The 15,638-nt window shown below is 38.9% G+C and overlaps 1 protein-coding gene across 2 annotated transcripts; it reads left to right on the top strand.

The window, feature by feature from the left end:
• The first annotated feature begins 9,527 nt into the window (after positions 1-9,527).
• Ctla4 (cytotoxic T-lymphocyte associated protein 4) lies at positions 9,528-14,896 on the top strand. Of its 2 annotated transcripts, XM_004851172.2 has the most exons (4): positions 9,528-9,770; positions 12,341-12,688; positions 13,184-13,293; positions 14,653-14,896. In XM_004851172.2, the coding sequence occupies exons 1-4, from the start codon at positions 9,656-9,658 to the stop codon at positions 14,755-14,757; spliced, it is 678 nt and encodes a 225-aa protein (XP_004851229.2). In that variant the 5' UTR covers positions 9,528-9,655; the 3' UTR covers positions 14,758-14,896. The 2 variants fall into 2 exon arrangements, with proteins under 2 accessions (XP_004851229.2, XP_087062388.1); XM_087206262.1 differs by lacking the exon at positions 14,653-14,896 and having other exon boundaries at positions 13,184-13,520.
• Positions 14,897-15,638: the final 742 nt, after the last annotated feature.

Here is a 15,638-nt window from a genome sequence, read left to right as displayed (position 1 = left end):
GTATTTGGTGGGAAAGATCAACAACTCAGAACTTATTAAAAATGTTATATAGAAAAGATTTTGTGAATTTCATTGGTTGATTTTCAAAGTCTAAAGCTTCGAATTGAGGAACAATGCAAAGAAAATGGAGTTTGAGGCATTGTATCTCTGTGATGTCTCAAAGTGCTATAAATCTCTAAAAAATTATTATCTAACCCAGTATCAACAGCAATATGGTTACATCTAAGTAAGAATTTCTTGACTTTTAGGTTTGTCACTTAAAAAACCCTACTTATGTTTCAGTAATTTGAGTTAAGGACTCTAAAAAGGTTCAGTGATTCTTATCAATCACAATCAATTCTGTTTGCTAAATTTAGTACTGGAGTGACATTTTCTGTACATTCTTGTGTGAAAATATCTAGCAGAGCATCTTTTTGGAGGGTGATGTGATATCAGTAGGTTTTGGAATTTTGTGAGACTTTTTTACCCACAATCATAACCGATGATCTCTTATTGTTGATTAATTCTGTTAGATTGCTGGTCAGAATTGATACTTCTTTGAGTATATGTGAGTTATCCTTCATTTGAAGTTTCTGTTTTGTCTTTCTCCCTTTACTCCATTTGTTTCTCATTTCTCACATTTCCCCATTTTCTTCTTTACTCTCATTCTCTTAAAATAAAATTCTTGGAGGCTTCATATTTTTAAAATTTTTTCTTTGCTATATGGAATTCTAAAGCAAATTAGTAGATTCAGACCATATAAATGACATTCACTTACATAGGCATTCCATGATGGTAGTAGCTAAAAGAAAGCTTGAGTACCTGGAGAGAAAGTCAGAGAATTTGGAAGTGGTTTATATTCTCAAATGAAAACAGTGATTCCAAACGATGAGAAGAAATAATTGCATTTGCCCAATAATATTACCATGAATGTAGATATTAGAACTTATCCTATATAAATCAGGATCATAAATTCCAGTAGCAAACATTTAATTTTTAAATATAATAACTTCCTTTAACTCTTTTTTCTAATAGTATGAATCAATTCCTAATGAACTTATTTGTTTTTAAGCTCACAATTTGTGTAGTCCAAAGGTTAAAATGCAGGAAATGTGGTCAACTGAGCTTCTTGACCTGCTTATATTTTGAGAGAGCAGGAAATAAATGTGTTAGGTATATTGTATTTGTCAGCATTTCTTAACAAATGGAACAGAGATGGTCAGCACTGCAAAGTTCAAACTTTACTCATGGTGAAAATTTTTTGTGATCAGATTGAATTTGAATAATGTTGAGAAGCAACAAAAATTTAAGCAATGGATTCCTAAATAGACAATGTCATTGCAGCATTGTGAGCCTATTAGGGGAGTTCAAAACTCTGTAGGTGCCAGCCAAAATCTAAAGACTTTGGGTTTTAGTTACAATGCATAACTCATTGCTTTCAGCTGGCCCTCATGTGACTATGTATGTGGAATTATTTAGTTTCCTACTCATGGATGAAGCACTGGGCCAGAGAGTTTTCTCTTAGAACATAACCCATGAAACAAGGTCTACTTAGAAAGCTGCTAAAGGCAACTAGCTGCTTCTAAATTCTATTCTAAAGCACATTTGGATAATATAATTTATTGAGCCAAAGTTTACAAACATGGTCTCCCATTTCATTTAATTACTCCACAACTGAGTAACCTGTTAGAAAATTGTGCCCGTATTTCAGAATTTGATTCTGACTGGTGATTGCTTTGTGTGATGTGTGGTCAGAATTGTAGATGATGAGAAATAACTAGAATCTTTCCCCCTTATCTCAACCTGTTGAGGACATGTTTGCAAGTTCATTCTTTTTACACTGGAAAGGAGTGAAATTCAGCTACAGATTTTGTCCAGAACACCTTCAGAGAAGATGAAAATTTATGACCAATACAGTAAGTAACACCAACGGTGTGCTTTTTAAGATTCATCAGCTTATCCCAAGTTTGCTCCCTGGTACCAAAAAAAAAACAACAAAAAACAAAAAACCAACAAACAATATTCATGAGCTTAAAAAGTCTGTTAGTCTGACTGATGCTCCTTCTCTAGGATCAAGGTGTGAACATAATGTTTCCTATAAACTGAAGGTGTGAAGAGGTTCAGAGCCTGAAATTTTTCAAATGCAGCAGGGCCTGAAATAATACAGCTCAAAATATGAAAACAGTTATTGTCTATGTAACCAAGAAACCGAAATAAGTGCTTGAGGCTGAGATTATGCCAGCCACAAATATCATCCAAGAAGTGGAACCCATCAAATCTTTGACACTTCCAGTACTACTCTTTATAGATAGGGGATTCATGGGTGTGTGGTTTATTCAGCATTAAAGAAATTTCTTGATTATACTCCAAGGTTTTCTCCTCTTTGCCTCCAGGCAAGAAAACAGTGACCTGGGAAGTTTCCTCTTTTATAAAATGGAAATGGTATAAGACTATTTCCTCTTGTTCTAAATGAGGATCGGGTACACTGTGAGTGCACATCTGGGTGAAATGAACTGGATGCATTCCCTTTTTGTTCATTTCTTGATGATGAAGGAATAAGATCTAAATGTGTGATTAAGGAATAAGATCTAAATGTCAACTACCTTCTCAGCATCAGTTTCCCAATCTGTAAAATAATGGGGTTACTATTTTGAAAACATCTATCCTTACCTTTTGATAAACACACTTACCTAAATTTATTCATGGCTAGCTACATTGCAGCAGGGCTGCAGGATTAAGGAAAAAATACCATGAAACTTTAATTTTACTTTTAGGTGTGAGAAACTAGGGGCACTGAGCAATAACCAGAGACAATGATGATAAAGCAGGAATACACTAATAGACCATTATCTATAAATGGAGATAAGAGAATCAAAAGGATTTAATCAATTAGAACATAGATTCTTCCTATAAACTGCTTTGTGACCATAGTTGACCTTTAGTTTATTTGTTCAAAATTTTTGTTTTCATCTCCAAATAAGTACAGCAAGGATTAACTTTCAATTGAAGCAGTCTGCATTTCATGTTATCATCTGTACCAGTGAATAAAACTCCACTTCCCTGACAATCCTGTCCACTTATCTCCAGCCAAGAGATGAGGTAAACTGAAAAGCCAGCAGGAGCTGACTTGTATTTGCCCACTAAAGGGTAGACAAAATACCCATAAACTCAGAAGCATCAATTGTTACTTGACTTTATGAGGTAGATTATAGTTGTCTAGGGTCTGAAAATTAATCTACCACATTTATTTAAGTAGGTTCTTGCCCAGCCCATATTTTTCACCCTTAAATGGTAACAAAGCTAACATTTCCAGTCACTTTGCATATCATTTCCTTTCTCTTTAACTCTTTTTCGAAGTGAGATGATTGATAGATTCTTCTTTGGCAATCACTTACTTTGGTAGATGATTTTCTTTTTCCTTTGAAGTCAATTTTGAGAGGAGTTGTACTGTGATGAGCTAATTAGCACAAAACCAGAGTATATAACCTTAATTAGGCATGATTATAGGCTCAGCGTAATGGGATGTCCTGAAACTGCACACTATGCAAATATTAGACTTTTCATTCTTCCCGTTACATCTGAAACCATTAAGCAAAGGATGTTTTGCAGTATGTACCACAGTCAATGCCAGGTGCGAGTCTTTCAACAAAAGCTTGGGTTTTTTTTTGTGTATACTAGTTGAAGAAGAGATAATAAGAGGAGTTTTAGAAAGAAAAATTCAAGAATCTGAAAAGTTGAATTGTGCCTGGAATGAGGTTTACAAACTGAGGAATTTTATAATTAAGTAAAACAATCCAGTCACCTTACCCAAACTGTACCTCATTTGGAATACTGTAGGCCCCACTGTGAATTATGCAAATCTTGAGAGATCTTTCAGATCCAGTAACCACTAAGAGTGCTGTAAAACTAATCTGGGGGTACTCAAGCTATTAGGATATAGGAAGACAGTGCATAAGTGAAATCTCAGTGAGTCCCCAAGTCCTAATTTTAGCCAGTTATTTTCATTTCCTTTACCACCTACCAAACCTTTTTTAAAAAAAATTCCTTTTTTGGAATGGTGAAAGTAAACAACAAAGTTGTGTTTCCCCTTCTTTACCTTAAATAACAATATCCAAGGATGTGGTACTCTCAGACATTTGAATATCTAACCACTGAATGGTATTGAGAAAGCCCATAATACATAACTCTTAGAATACATCAAGAGAGTTTATTTTTGTACTTAATCAGGTAAAAAAGTCATTTTGTTCTAGATATGGATGGAGACATTGGCAGGGCAGAAATCCAATAAGTATGAGTATTAGGCGAGTACCTGATTTTAATCTAATAGATCATCCATTCAGTAGAGAGGATAGTGAAAAAGGAGTTTATACAGCTATTCAAGTCTGAAATCTGTAACTTGGTGCTTAATGTATAAGTTAACATTACTATATTTTAGGCACACCTATTTATTGGCATTGAATCATTACAATAATGCTATAAGATAGTTATCATGATTAGACATTTTATAGACAAGTAAGATGAGGATCAGAGAAGTTCACAATGTCATCTGATTACATGTCTGGGAGCAGCAGAGCCAGGATTTAGATACACATCTAACTCCAACAACTGTGCTCTTGACCACTCTGCTGGGCTCATTAGTGCTTAGCAAGCCTTGATTGTTGTGTACAAAGGAGGCCCTGATTTAGGTGCTGAGTGTGTGGTATGGGTACAGGTGTTGTGAAAACAGAGGAGTAGAGAAGACAGAATTACACATGTGCAATTGTAATAAACACAGCCTGTATGATACATAAGATAATAGAGAAAAGTTAAGTATTAGATGGGAAAGAGCAAATAAAAGTTTAAATCCAGTTTTTGCCACTTGCTAGGTATAAGATTAGATCAATGAAATGTTCAACAGAAAACATTTAGTTGAATATGAAGTCTGTGAAAGGACTACTTTGAGAGATATTAAGTCGAGGATGGTGGTGCATGCCTATAATTCCAACACTTGGGAGACAGAGGCAGGAGGATTGCTGCAAGTTTGAGACCAGCAAGGGCTATATAGTGAGTTCAAGTTCAGCCTGAATTACCTTGTGAGACTTCATCTCAATAAAAGAAGAAAAGACAGAGATTAAGGAGAGTGGTGGTTGTGTGGTGACACATCCAGGTACTAGCAATAATGGAAACTGATAATGTCCCTCAGACTAGAAGGACCAGGGTAGGAAATGGTGTTACCAGATCTCAGTGAGAACTGGCATCCTGGAACTGGGAATTGGGGGTGGGCAGGTGAGTTCGCCTGATATGAAATATAGTTACTACCACATCAAGGCAAGGCCCTACCTCTGGAAGAGAGAAAGTAAAAATACTACCCTGAGTTCATTCTTGGGCTTTCTCATGTTTTGTTGTCTCTTATAAGCTGAACCCTCTGAGAAGCCAAGCTACCAGGGCACCCACAGAGCAAGGCCTGTGAGTGAAGGGGGCAGAGAATAACCTTAAACAAGTCAGGTGCCCTCTCCAAATTTCGGCCCACTTATTGGGATAGTGCTTACCATACTAATAACTGACTTTATAACTTTTACTTCCAACCTTTTACTTTGAAAACTTCAAAACTTGCAAATAATTTTTAACAATAGTACATATAGTACATATTTTAACAATAGTATATATTCTTTGCCTACATTCACAAATTGTTAACATTTTGCCACTGTTGTTTTATTCTTTTGCTACCAACACATTCACATATATTTTTGCTGAACCATTTGTGAGTTACTTGATGATATCCCAGTACTTAGACCCTGAATACTTAGGCATCAGCTAAAAACAAGGGTGCTTTTCTGCAGAATACAATGGCCAGACTCAGGAAACTTAACACTAGGAGCTATTAGTGAATATACTTCATTGTCAGCTTTTCTCTAGTGTCTCAATAATGTGTGCAATGGAGGATCACACACTGAATCATCGTATCTCTATTTGTCCTTAATCTAGAATGGTTTCCCAAGCTTTTCCTTTTATAATCTTTCTCGACATTTATATTTTTATGAAGGAATGTAGTTCCATGTTAGGAGTTTTGCAGAACATGAATTTGCCTGGTTATTTCTTCATTATTAGATTCAATTATAGCAATTTTGACAATGAGGCTGTAGAGGCATTGTGTTCTTCTCAGTGCATTATATCTGGGGGCAGATGATATCAGAATGTTCCCTCATAGGTGATCTTCAGCTGGGTCATTTGATTGAGGCAATAGCTACTAGATTTATCAATTATCTTATCTCCTTTGTAATTATTCTGTAATCTAATAAGTAACATATGCTAATAAACATCTTTTTTTAAACCAGCATTCATTTATCAAGTAGTTGTTATTTTTTTTTCAGTACCGGGGATTGAACTCAGGACCTTGAGCTTGCAAGGCAGGCACATTGCCACTGAGCTAAATCCCTGGCCCTAATCAAGTAGTTTTTACAACCATTACATTTTCTTGCTATGACAAAAATAGTTTCATAAAAGCATAATTAGGGAACTTGCTAAGATTTCTTTGAATCTCTCATCTCTTTTTTTATTAAACTATTTTCGGGCTGGGGATTTAGCTCAGTGGTGCCATACCTGCCTCTCACATGCAAGGTCCTGAGTTTGATCCCTGGTACCAGAAAAAAAAAAACTAAACTGTTCTCATTCATTTATCTATTCATTTAGCAAATGTTTACAGAATATTAATTTCATGCCTTGGCCTGTGAAATTTTTATCAGTATTTGCATGGATGCCTAAGCCATGATCTTTAGATGTCTCTTTCTTTGCTTCAATAAATTGCAGCACTGTCTTCTCATTGATTGTACAAAAATAAATAAATAAAACTTGAAAGTACTCATATGTTGAGTGGCCAGTCATCATAAGAGGCCTCTTACAAATCTGAGAATTATCTTATCTAATCCTTGCCATGGCCTTAAGAAGTAGATGCCATCATCTGAAGGCCTTTGGGCTCTCAGGAACAAGGCAACAGCTAGCTATTCCTCATGTTTGGATTCAAATCCAGCTCTCTTTGACTTCAAATATTTAAAGTAGTGATTAAGAGTATCACAGACTTCAAATCTTGGCTCTATCACTACTACAGGGAATTGTACAAGTCACCTTAGCTTTCAGTGTCTTGATTTCCTTCTTTTATAAGATGGGGAATATTATGGCTTCTATCTTGTATGGTTGTTACGAGACTTGAATAAAAGAAAGTTTGACAAATGTTTGAACAGTTCTTCACAGCAACACAGTATCTTTCAAGCTGTAAATCTGGTGTCATCCTAAACACCACCCTCCACTACTGATTATGGATTAGTTTCTGAGGGATGTTGTCTCCATGGCTTTCATTACCTTAGTTTAGATCAGAGGTTGATAAACTATGGTCCACTGGTCAAATCCAGTCTCCATCTGATTTTGCAAATAAAGTTTTATTAGAAAGCAGCCATACCATTTGTTTAAATGTAATCTATGGCTTCTTTAACCCTCAAATGACAGGGCTGAGTAGTGGAAACAGACACCATATGGTCTGCAAATCAGTATTTACTATCTGGACCTTATAGTAAACAATTTCCAACTCCTAGTATCCAGGGTGTTGGAATAGTCTCAGTCCCATTTTTCCTGGTCATGTCTTATCCCTTCTGAATCTGTCCTCCCTAGCCTCCTTCCTGTGGAGGGAAATATTTCCCTAAATTTGAACTCTATTGTACCAGTTTGTTTTTCGTGGTTCCTTAGCCCTCACTGCTAAGGTTGTCAGCCTCCATGTGTGTGCTGGTCATGTCTTCTGCTGTAACAAGCTGCAAAAGACTGTTTCAACCTTGGCACCTGCTGATCTTTAGGTCTTGTCCTCAGCACCCACCCTTGTCCTCCGCAAAGAGCTCAGGTTTTCCTTCCCCTGAGAACCTCTTTCTGATGTCCATAGGCTACACTGATCGCCTCTGCTCTTCTATGGCTTGTGCAATATCTCTAGTCTCCTATTTATCTCTCTCTACCATGATCATGGGTTTAGCTGCCTGCCCTGGACACAGTGTGGGCTCCTTCTAAATTTGAACAGATATATTTTTTTCACTTTTGAAATCTCTAGTGCTATTCTGAGACCTTGTTCTTAGTCTGTTCCCATTAGATTGTCATTGCCTGTTGTTATTAGAGCTGGGGTGTTAAGGCTTCTATGATGTTCTAAGGGAACAGAGAAAAGAAGAAAGTCCAGAGAGGCTTCCTGGAAGAGGAAATAGCTTAGCTAAGACCTAGAGGATGAGAAAGAAGTGCAAATGAGCTAATGGGGGAAAAGGAAGCTTGGGTAAGATGATGGAGCCTGAAAGATACAAGTTGGGATAATGGCAAGCTGAGGGTAGGGCATGTATGGGGTGCTGGAGGGTGGGCTGAAAAGGGAAGTATTAGGTCCCTGTTTTGCAAAATCTACTCTGCTGAGGGGAATAGACAACAGAAAGCCACAGAAGCCTAGGGAAGCCATGTGCCATGCTCCATGCTCAATTGCCTGTCCTCATGTTGCTTTGCCGGAGGCCTCTTAGGCATGCACTAGGCTTTTGTCTTCCTAAGTGCAGACAATTCCTGGCAGGCTATAGGTTCCCTACAAATGTTACTTTCATCATGGGAATGTATAAACACTGCCCAGATTTAAGGGTGGTGGGAGTCTTTGATGTTTAGCGTTTTATGGTATGCATTATAAATATTTGATATATTTAGAATTCCAAATATTTAATATAAATGAATATAGAATACTTATTCTAAATTCTAAATATTCTATATAATTTAGAATTCTAAATAATAATACTTATTAGGTGAGCTTTTGTCCTGTCTATGGCTTTTAGAAATCTAAGAACTCTGATCATACTTATTCTTAGTTTTTGGATTTTATGCTTAAAAATATTCCTATTAAAAAAAATTTATCCTTTTATAGAAGTTTTAATCTCTTGGGTAATTTTGGTTGATGTTTTCTAGATCTTCTCCAACTCAGTTTTGTTTTTGTTAAGGCTTTGAAGAGCATGTGTGTTCTTTTCGAATCTGCAAAACCAGAGGCAGTTTTTCCTGGCTCTTTTTTTGTGATTTTGGTACTTTCTGTGAACATAATGCTAAGTGGAGTTAAATGAAATAATCTCTTGCCCATGAAGCATACCACGGGTCCCTTAGAAAGATGATCTTTACAGGTGGGGTATGGAGTTCTTATTAATGATATTTGTGGACAAAGTCTGTCATCAGCTCAAAGGTTCAGAGGGCTGACAGCTTAGTGGTTTAGGGGATGTTGATGAAATGAATTGAGTGGCAAAAGATATCTGGATGATAGAATAAAACTGGGATGTAGGGAGACCACTGCACTCCAGGAAATTCTTTAAGTCTCCACTTAGTTATCCAGATCCTCAAAGTGAACACAAAGCTTCGGTTTCAAATTGAATACATTTTCCATCTATGGATTGGCTTGTTTTGTTCAGTTTTACTTTGAGTGTTTGAGGTTGTCTTTTCGACGTAACAGCTAAACCCACGGCTTCCTTTCTCGTAAAACCAAAACAAAAAGGCTTTCTACTCAGATGCTCTCTGTGTGAGCTAAAATGTAGTACATATCTGGGATCAAAGGTGTCTATATAAAGTCCTTGAATCTGTGTGGGTTCAAACACATTTCAAAGGTTCAGGATCCCGAAAGGTTTCGCTCTGCTTCCTGAAGACCCAACTCAGCTCCCATATGGCTATGGCTTGCCTTGGGCTCCGGAGGCACCAGGCTTGGCTGCAGCTGTTTCCCAAGACCTGGCCCTGCTCTGCCCTCTTTTCTCTTCTCTTCCTGCCTGCCTTCTGTAAAGGTAAGTGGAGTCTTGGAACATGAAGACAGAGGAAGTGTTTCTCTCACCTGCATTGCATTTCTTTCAGCACTCAAGGGCAGGGATTTCTAGCAAAGCCAGAAGTTCAAGGTAAGCCTCCAATCCCCTGGCTTGGATGGCTCTGTATTCCAAGGCAAGCAGGGCACAGCTAACAGCACCGAATAAGCAGAGGTATAGCTCATAGCAGAGTGCCAGGTTTCTGGCAGGGGCTTAGTGAACATATGTGAGTGGTAGGAGAGAGACATGAGCAATTTCAGACATATCTATAACATTTTGGAAGAAAATACTGTAAAAAAATGATTTAAGCAGGAAAAGACATTGTGCAGTCCTGAATATGTATGAGCTTCTTATTAGGGTAAGCCCAAGATTTCCCTCTTTAAAAAACTGATTTAATCAAATTGTGGAATTCTTTTCTATACAATTCAAGGCTTTGAGGTGTGCTCATTCATTAATTCTATAAACTAGTTGGCTAACTTGTTTAAAACCTCAGCAAGTCATGGGAAGAATGGAAGAATGCCTTCTTTTTTTTTTTTTTTTTGGTACCGTGCATCGAACTCAGTCGGGTCCTTGTGTTTGTGTGCAGCAGGCGGCGAAACCACTGAGCTAAATCCCTGGCCCCAAGAATGCCTTCTTTATTCCATTCAAAGTTTTAAGCTCCTCTTAATCCTATAAACTAGTTAGCTAATTATTAAGAAAATGAAAGAGTCGAAAACTGAAGAAAGAAAAAAAGTAGGAAAAGAAGAAAGACAAGAAAAGAAATAAAGAAAGAAACCATCAGTGTGTATAGCATAAGACTTACATGTGGATTTTGGATGCAGACCCTGTTTTCAAATGAAATAAAGCTCTATATAGACTGATACCAGGTTTGTTGGACGGCTTAAAATGATGAGTACTTCTGCTGAATCTCAATCTTATCCCTCTTGTGAGTTAGAAAAGCATGTGGTTTATATGAACTATGTGCTCAAGAGATATTTAATTTAGTTTTTGCTGGAAAAGAAATATTTACATATATTTTCTTATTTTACATACTTTGAACAAAATATTAGTACCTTTAGAAGTATTCCAGTTTCTTTCTTAGGGCTTTATCTCAACCAGTAACTAGGATCTTCCCATGGTGGATATTAAAAAATTAAGTGTGACTGGATTTAGTGGTGATAAAGTGGAGCTCACCTGGGGTAGAGGGCAGTAAGCTTGGTTTTCCTTAAACTCAGAGTCAATACAATAAATATAGAGCACTCATTTGGGCAGGAAACCACTCTTCATTCCTAGGAGTTTGTGAGACACAGGTAGAAGAGAGGGCAGTCTGATTAGCACACACAGGTTTTTAATAGGGTAGAGCTTGCTTTAACAGCACAGTGGATTTGCTATAGGGCATCTCTATGACAGGAAGAAATGAAGGTTGAGAAAGTCACTATACTGTCTCACTAGCTAGAGCTACTGGAATAACCATGACAATGACTCCTGACATACGTTCTCTCTTTTGAGGACAGCTGTTGTCCAGTACAGGCGGACAGAGGAAGGAACTATTGTCTCCAATATCGGATGATTTAGAGGTAGGATAGGTGTCTTGGAATCTCAATGATAGATCCAAGACATTGAATGTTAGTTATCACATTTGTTTTTATAATCAGTGCATCACTTGCAAGATTCAGAGAGGGATGATGTTAGTTACAAAAAGATCATGAGATAAAGCTGCTAAGTTTTAGATGATTTAAGATGCTTTGCATGGAAAGCTGGCCTCCCTTATCTTGTAGGAGCCAGAGGGAAAAGAAAGAACAAAGAAGCACGAGAGCATTCAAGTGACAGAGAGAGAGAGGAAGGAAGAGGTGGTGGGGATGGCAGGGGAACCCACAAAGTTAATAGTAGGGTTGCCTCAGCCCAGAGAGGAAGAGACCAGGTGCCCTTGGTTCCATGGCTTCCCTATTTATGAGCATCTGCTGCTCTACAACAGTAGTGCCAGGGGAGGGGTGGCAGGGCCCTGCTGCTCCTGGGTGATAGAGGTACAGGGTCAGTTAGACAAGGAGGCAGAATTTTTTGAGGCATGGGTTGAGATATTAGGCAAGACACTGTACTGAAACTCCTGAATTTCCCCTAGTACTCATTACAGTACCTGAATGATGTAGTTTTATTACAGCTGTATAATACCAGAGTTGGTAGGCACTTTGATATCATATGATCTAAACCCCTTAACTTTATGTGGGAAAAATGAGGGGAAGAGCAACTTGCTAAAATGACCTATTTCACGATAGAGCCACATCTTTTACTTGTCACATTTGTGTGTTTCCTGCCTTAACTGTCTTTTAAGAAACTATTTCCCAGCAAGGAAACATTCTGATGGAGAGTAACTGGCAGAGAGCTGAGAGATGTAGGAGACTCTAGGATGGGTGAAGAGGGAAGGGAAATGGTGGATTTGCTGGAGGGGGCCCTTTTAGGGCTTGGAGGTGAGGCTGGAGGATTCATCAGAGATAAACATTCCTGGGCCAGAAGTGTTGCCTGGGCCTGGCATGGACTTGCACTTGCTCACTGGGTTCCCTCTTTCTTTTCCATGCCAGCGATGCACGTGGCCCAGCCTGCAGTGGTGCTGGCCAGCAGCCGGGGTGTTGCCAGCTTTGAGTGTGAGTATGACTCTTTGCACGATGCCAATGAGGTCCGGGTGACTGTGCTGCGGCAGGCAGCCAGCCAGACCACTGAAGTCTGTGCGGCAACCTACATGGCAGAGAGGGAGCTGTCTTTCTTAGAAGACTCTGCCTGCACTGGTACCTCCAGCGGGAGCAAAGTGAACCTCACCATCCAAGGGCTGCGGGCTGTGGACACCGGGCTCTACATCTGCAAAGTGGAGCTCATGTACCCACCACCATACTTCGTGGGCATGGGCAACGGGACCCAGATTTATGTCATTGGTGAGCAAAGCCATTCCACTAAGCTGACACCTTTTGTGTCGCTGTCTTCTTTGTATGAAAATAATTTGGTTCCTTTATTTAATTAATTAATTAATTAATTAATTTATTTATTTATTTTTGGTTCCTTTATTTTAGATGACTCATTTGTAGGTCTGTGGAAAGGCTCCTTCAGAGTTGTCTATCATGGAGTAGCCTTGCTTTATGGGCAGTGACATAAATAGCATTCTGATTACAAAAGGAAAGGAGTTGGGGAAGGTGTTTATTTCTGCTGCCAGGTACTTGCTCTGTGACAACCACCATTAAGTTTGCCTTGTACCTTTAATATAACACTCTGGGGCAGTTGTCTCAAAGAGCCAGGCTTTTCCTGGATGACCAATGCAACTTAGGGCTGGGCAGCCAGGTCTGGAAGCTCTACCTTGTTTACTCACCAATAAGGGAAGTGGGCCCTAATGTTGAAACCAGTCTCAGGGAGGCTCTGTTGTGTTTCCTCTACAGACCCAGAACCATGCCCAGATTCTGACTTCCTCCTCTGGATCCTTGCAGCAGTCAGTTCAGGGCTGTTTTTTTACAGCTTCCTCATCACAGCTATTTCTTTGAGCAAAATGGTGAGTGTGTTGCCAACAGGGTGCCAAGTTTGGTGGGGATGTATTCAGTCATTCAGATCCACTAACCAAATCACCATGTCCGGGTTAATTTTGGGAGATGAAGCGATCCATAAAGAGGAGGAAGGACAGTGGCAAAGAACACACTAGAGCCCTGAACACTGGCCTTTAGGGTTTCAGGATGACTAATATGGGCATGAGCATTTTTGACATTGAATGTTTGTGTGCTTCTGAACAGGGTTTCAGTTTGAGTAACTGAACAATATGGGGCTGCTGTTTTGTTCTGCACCTTCATGACAGCTATATTTAAGTTCATCATCCAAAATACAAGATTAGTTGGGCAAAATGCTGCTAATAAGGACCACTGGGATGGAGTTTTATTCTTCTCCTAAATGTTCCTCTCCTTCATGTGAAAACCATCTCTTGGGGCCACCCTGTGCCTTCCTTATCTAAGCTGTAGCTACCCAGGGACTCCCTGTCCCTATTTTTCAGTCTCCTTGATGGGGACACCTTTCTTCCAGCCCAGTAATGAAAGTCCCTTTCCATCTACTATAGTTGTTGGTGGTAAAAGAGAAAGAGGTACAGAATCAGGCCTCTTAAAAATCCCGGTGAGCACCCTGTGCCTACATCACAAACTACTCTCTCCTTTCTTCTTTCTTCTCCTTTCTCATCTTCCCTACCACTTTCCTCCTCCTCCTGCTCCTCCTCCTCCTTCTCCTCCTCCTCCTCCTCCTCCCTGTCACTCTCTCCTCCAGTTTCTCTCCTCTCTCTTCTTCCTCGGTCTCTCTCTCTCTACACACACACACACACACACACACACCACAACTGAAAGAACCTACACTCAACTGACAGTGATGTTGTGTTGCTGTGTGTTCTTCCTACCTCATTTGCTATAGATGGCCACACAGACTAGCAGACTAGACCTCAGTTTACTGAGGTAATAAAGACTGGGAGCTAATGCAGACAGAAAAATAGTGATAAAAACCATGTGAAGAATGGAGACAAGAAATACAGCTCTCAGAGAAGATAACTATTAAGCTTCTTCCTCCACAGACAAGAGCGGGTCAATTTTGATGGCATTCTGGGTGTTGTGTTTTTTCAAAGTCTTTCTTTCTATCTTCCAGTCAGGGAAAATTGTTAGTATATTACATCCAAATCACTGAATTTCTTATCTAAAATGAATTTTAATGGTAGAATCAAGAAAATCTCCTGGAGTTTATAATTCTGTATGTTCTGAACATGTACTTTCTGTGGGGCAGGGACCCAAGATTTGCTGAATCTAATTATGGCTAGATGTATATATGTATTGTGTAGCTTTTATATTCTTTGGTAGTGATTACTGTTTCTTTTTATGTTTTCCAGCTAAAGAAAAGAAGCCCTCTTACAACAGGGGTTTATGTGAAAATGCCCCCAACAGAGCCTGAATGTGAAAAGCAATTCCAGCCTTATTTTATTCCTATCAATTGAGAGACCATTGTGAAGAAGAAAGAACATATTTCAATTTCTAAGAGCTGAGGCAATTCTAACTGTTTTTTACCTCTCCAGTTATTTTGTTTGTTTGTGTATTTTGGGGGGAATTCATCTCTCTTTAATATAAACTGGGAGCAGAACTCAAATTAAGCACATTACAATTTAAAGAAGAGGAGCAGGAAAGTAGAATGACAGTGTTTCTGTCACATCAAATCCAATTTTAGTAGAAGATCACTTGGGAGCAATAGAAGGAGGCAGCATTAGTAGCCAGGGTCAAGGAAATAAGTCTGGGAATGACATAATCCAAAGAAAGGGAAGGAAGGGAGTGGGGAGAGGACTACCATACACACCTTATATTTTTACCTGTGAGATGTTTATAGCTGAAGCGATCTTTTACATTTTATGCTGTATTATTTTTCTTACCATATGTATAATTATATGAAGATTTAAAAAATATTCACATGGCTATGTTTTAGTCAGTGATTCCAGAGGTTGTATTGTACCAATATGCATTTAATAGTATTATGCACTGGAGTCACATGTTCTTTTGTGTGTTTGCTGAGGATTGAATATAAACACTATGTGGCAGTGTTTTCCCACCATCGCTTCTGGGGAAGTTTAGTGGACGAGCTCAGGACACTAATATGCCAGGGAGAATGCAAGGTCCTCCCATGACTGGTTTGGAAACAGGATGAGGTTGTACCAGTACTCAGTTATTCTGAATTGGTGTTAACATGAGCTTTGGGCCTGTACAAAAGCTCCTTTCAATGATCTCCAAGGAAGCTGAAGCTGGGGTATCTGTGCTAACTTGACAGAACACTGTCAAGACAATGACTCACTTCAGGAGACCTGTAGGGATGACTTCCCAGAAGCTCCAG

Source organism: Heterocephalus glaber, unplaced genomic scaffold (assembly GCF_053883595.1).
Source record: "Heterocephalus glaber isolate CG9 unplaced genomic scaffold, H.glaber_assembly_v1.0 deba00000621, whole genome shotgun sequence".
In the NCBI taxonomy this organism is placed as follows: Eukaryota; Metazoa; Chordata; class Mammalia; order Rodentia; family Bathyergidae; genus Heterocephalus; species Heterocephalus glaber.
Note: the sequence above shows the minus strand (reverse complement) of the source record. Positions and strands in the feature narration are given on the sequence as shown.

Coding starts and splice junctions, on each gene's coding strand:
- Ctla4 (XM_087206262.1), top strand. CDS start 9,656: ATGGCTATGGCTTGCCTTGGGCTCCGGAGGCACCAGGCTTGGCTGCAG. Junction 9,771..12,340: donor CCTGCCTGCCTTCTGTAAAG/GTAAGTGGAGTC, acceptor TTTCCATGCCAG/CGATGCACGTGGCCCAGCCT. Junction 12,689..13,183: donor GACCCAGATTTATGTCATTG/GTGAGCAAAGCC, acceptor TTTCCTCTACAG/ACCCAGAACCATGCCCAGAT.